Source organism: Tupaia chinensis, unplaced genomic scaffold (genome assembly GCF_000334495.1).
Source record: "Tupaia chinensis unplaced genomic scaffold, TupChi_1.0 Scaffold000361_2, whole genome shotgun sequence".
In the NCBI taxonomy this organism is placed as follows: domain Eukaryota; kingdom Metazoa; phylum Chordata; class Mammalia; order Scandentia; family Tupaiidae; genus Tupaia; species Tupaia belangeri.
Window position 1 is genome coordinate 5129287 of NW_006159858.1, and position 2673 is coordinate 5131959.

The 2673-nt window shown below is 39.5% G+C and overlaps 1 protein-coding gene across 1 annotated transcript in view; it reads right to left on the bottom strand.

Annotated features, from left to right (window-relative positions):
* Nucleotides 1–2673, bottom strand: part of ICA1L (islet cell autoantigen 1 like) — a 69462-nt gene that overhangs the window by 20877 nt on the left and 45912 nt on the right. The window contains exon 10 of the mRNA XM_014589567.2: nucleotides 1433–1507. Within this exon, the coding sequence (XP_014445053.1) occupies nucleotides 1433–1507 (75 nt within the window). The remainder of the gene's footprint in view (nucleotides 1–1432; nucleotides 1508–2673) is intronic.

Sequence of the window (2673 nt, forward strand, 5' to 3'; positions counted from 1 at the left end):
TAAGCTGACAGGTCTGGGACTCAAACCATGGTCGACTATGTGGGAGTCTGACAATGTAACTATTACACCATCTGCTGGTTCCCCGCCCAGTGTGATTTAAAGCTGCTGGGTCCGGAACTTGAACTGCAGGGCTGGCATTATGGGAATCCAGTATCATTAACCACCATGCCACCTGCCAGCCCCCTGACTAAGTCTTAATACCTCATTTTACACATAAGGATACTAGATTGTTGGGGGCAATCTTTTGTTTATTAAATTATTATTTAAATTTCTTGAGTTTTATTTATTTAATGACAGAGACACACAGAAAGAAAGAGAGAGAAAGAGAGAGGGAAGCACCCTCAATAGGGTCCCCAGTGCCGGCCAGGCAGGATCACAAGTGCGTGCAGTGTGTACAGGCTCATGCCCTCCACGTGGACCCAGCACCACCTGAGCAGTGCATCACTGCCACACCAGGAGCTGGCCTTCGTCCTTTAACTCCTGCCTTTCTTCTTTCTTTCTTTTCTTCCTTTGTTTTCTTTTTCTTTTCTTCCTCCCTTTCCTTTCTTTCTTATGTGTTTTTTTTTTTGGGGGGGGGGGTTTGCTATAGGGCGCGTGCGCTCGCCAGAAAGAGAGAGACAGAGAGACAGAAAGCTAGAAATCACCCCCCAGGGGGGATGGCCACACCGCAATCCCTTCTTCTCCATTCTCCTCTCAGGATCTTGGGCACGCACGCACACACACACACATGCCCGGTGTGAGTTTAAGCCACAGAGTCCGGGACTTGAACCGCAGTCGTCTACATGGGAGTTCAGCAACATAGCCATTATGCTAACTGTTTGTCCCTTTTTATGGTTTTCCTTATTCATGATAGAACACGTGCACACACATGTGAACGTGAGAGTGAGAAAGAGATGAGCACCCTCTACAGGATCTGACCATGCTGTGAGTCTCTTCCTCTGGTCCTCCAGCTCTTCGAATCCTAGGCACTCAGATGACAGCATGTCTCAGGCTAAGTGAGCTGGAGACTGGAATCAGGGTTGCCATGTAGGACCATGTGGGTTGCCAGCACCCTTACTTTCTTTAATATTGAATGACATTTAATATTTTGCTAGTATTTCATGATGTGGGACATACAAATTGCAGTTGTTCCTTCAACAGATATTTTCCAGTGCCTACACCACTGGATGGTCAAGATACAAGAGACAGTAAAACAGACACTGTCGTAGAAGTCCTCCCAGCTACACAGGTACGTGCCGACACAGCTGCAGCACATGAAACACGGGCATATTTCATGTCTAGGGTGGTGAATTACACAGCAGAATTACATGATGGTATATCCATGTAGAGCCCTTAAACAGTTTCTGATGTTAAGAAAGTAAGTGTTAAATCAAAATTGAAGAATTCAGAAAGATAAATTATCCACATGTATATTGAAATGATAATTCCTTACCATTTTCAGAATTAGAGATCTGAGAAGCTCCAAATTCCCTAGATGGAAGATGTTCCTCCTTTTGATCCGTGGTTGCTGAAGCAAAAGCCACATACAAGATAAGTTGAACAAGAAGAAATTTAGCAAGCTTATTTACCATATCTTTTAAAATAATTAGGATCAGTGTTCAATTGACCAAATCAGATTATAAGAGGAAGATGTAAAAATTTTAAAGAATCTTATTTAAAATATAAATCACATTTATGTGTTTGTGTAAAAAATGTATATATATAGTATACAGATATATGTAAGATAAATAACTTTATAATAGCCGTAGGTATTCAGGTTATCTGTTGTACCTATGTCCTGTAGGAAATGAAGTGTTCACATTCTGAAGCCCATTCCTTCTCTGGTGAACTTATTCTGTATTCTCTAGAAGGCTGTTTTCTATTTTGTCTGTCTGATCTCCACACTCTGATGATCTGACGCAATGGGTGTACATTTTATGTTGAATAAATGAATATAATCTGTATTTTTATTATTTTTTAAAATTATGTTTTTAGATTGGCCCTGTAGCATAGTGGTTAAGAGAACCAGATTCCACATGGCCAATCTCAGCCCTTGCAGGCTTAAAAAAGATACCAGGCACATGTGCATATGTACCTGAAATCCCAGCATGACGGAGAAATGGAGAAGAGATTGCAGCATGACCACACCCTACTGTGGTACCTTCTCTCTCTGTCTTTCTCTGGTGAGAACATGTGCACTCTGACAATGAAAAATATACATTTTTAATTGACAATAAAATTACATATTTATCATGTACAATATGTTGTCTTAAACTATGTATGTGGTGTGGAATGGCCAAACTGAGCTAATTAACTTGCAATATCTCACATACTTAATTCTGTGATGAAAACACTTAAAATCTATCCTTAGAAATTTCTATTATTTAAAAATTTTTTAAATTATTTTTATTTATCATTATTATTTCTTAATTTGTTATAGAGCACATGTACCTACCAAAGAGAGAGAGAGACAGAGAGAGAGAGGGAGAGTGAGAAAGCAAGCTGCCAGGTCTGGGATTCAAACCATGGTTTGCCATGTGGATAACCAGCAACTTAACCACCATGCCACCTGCTGGTCCTAATTTATTTTTATTTATTTATTTATTTATTTATTTATTATCATCATAATCTTGTTTATATTACATTGAATTGCACATAACTTTACAGTGTATTACACTGCTTTTTCAAGAGGGA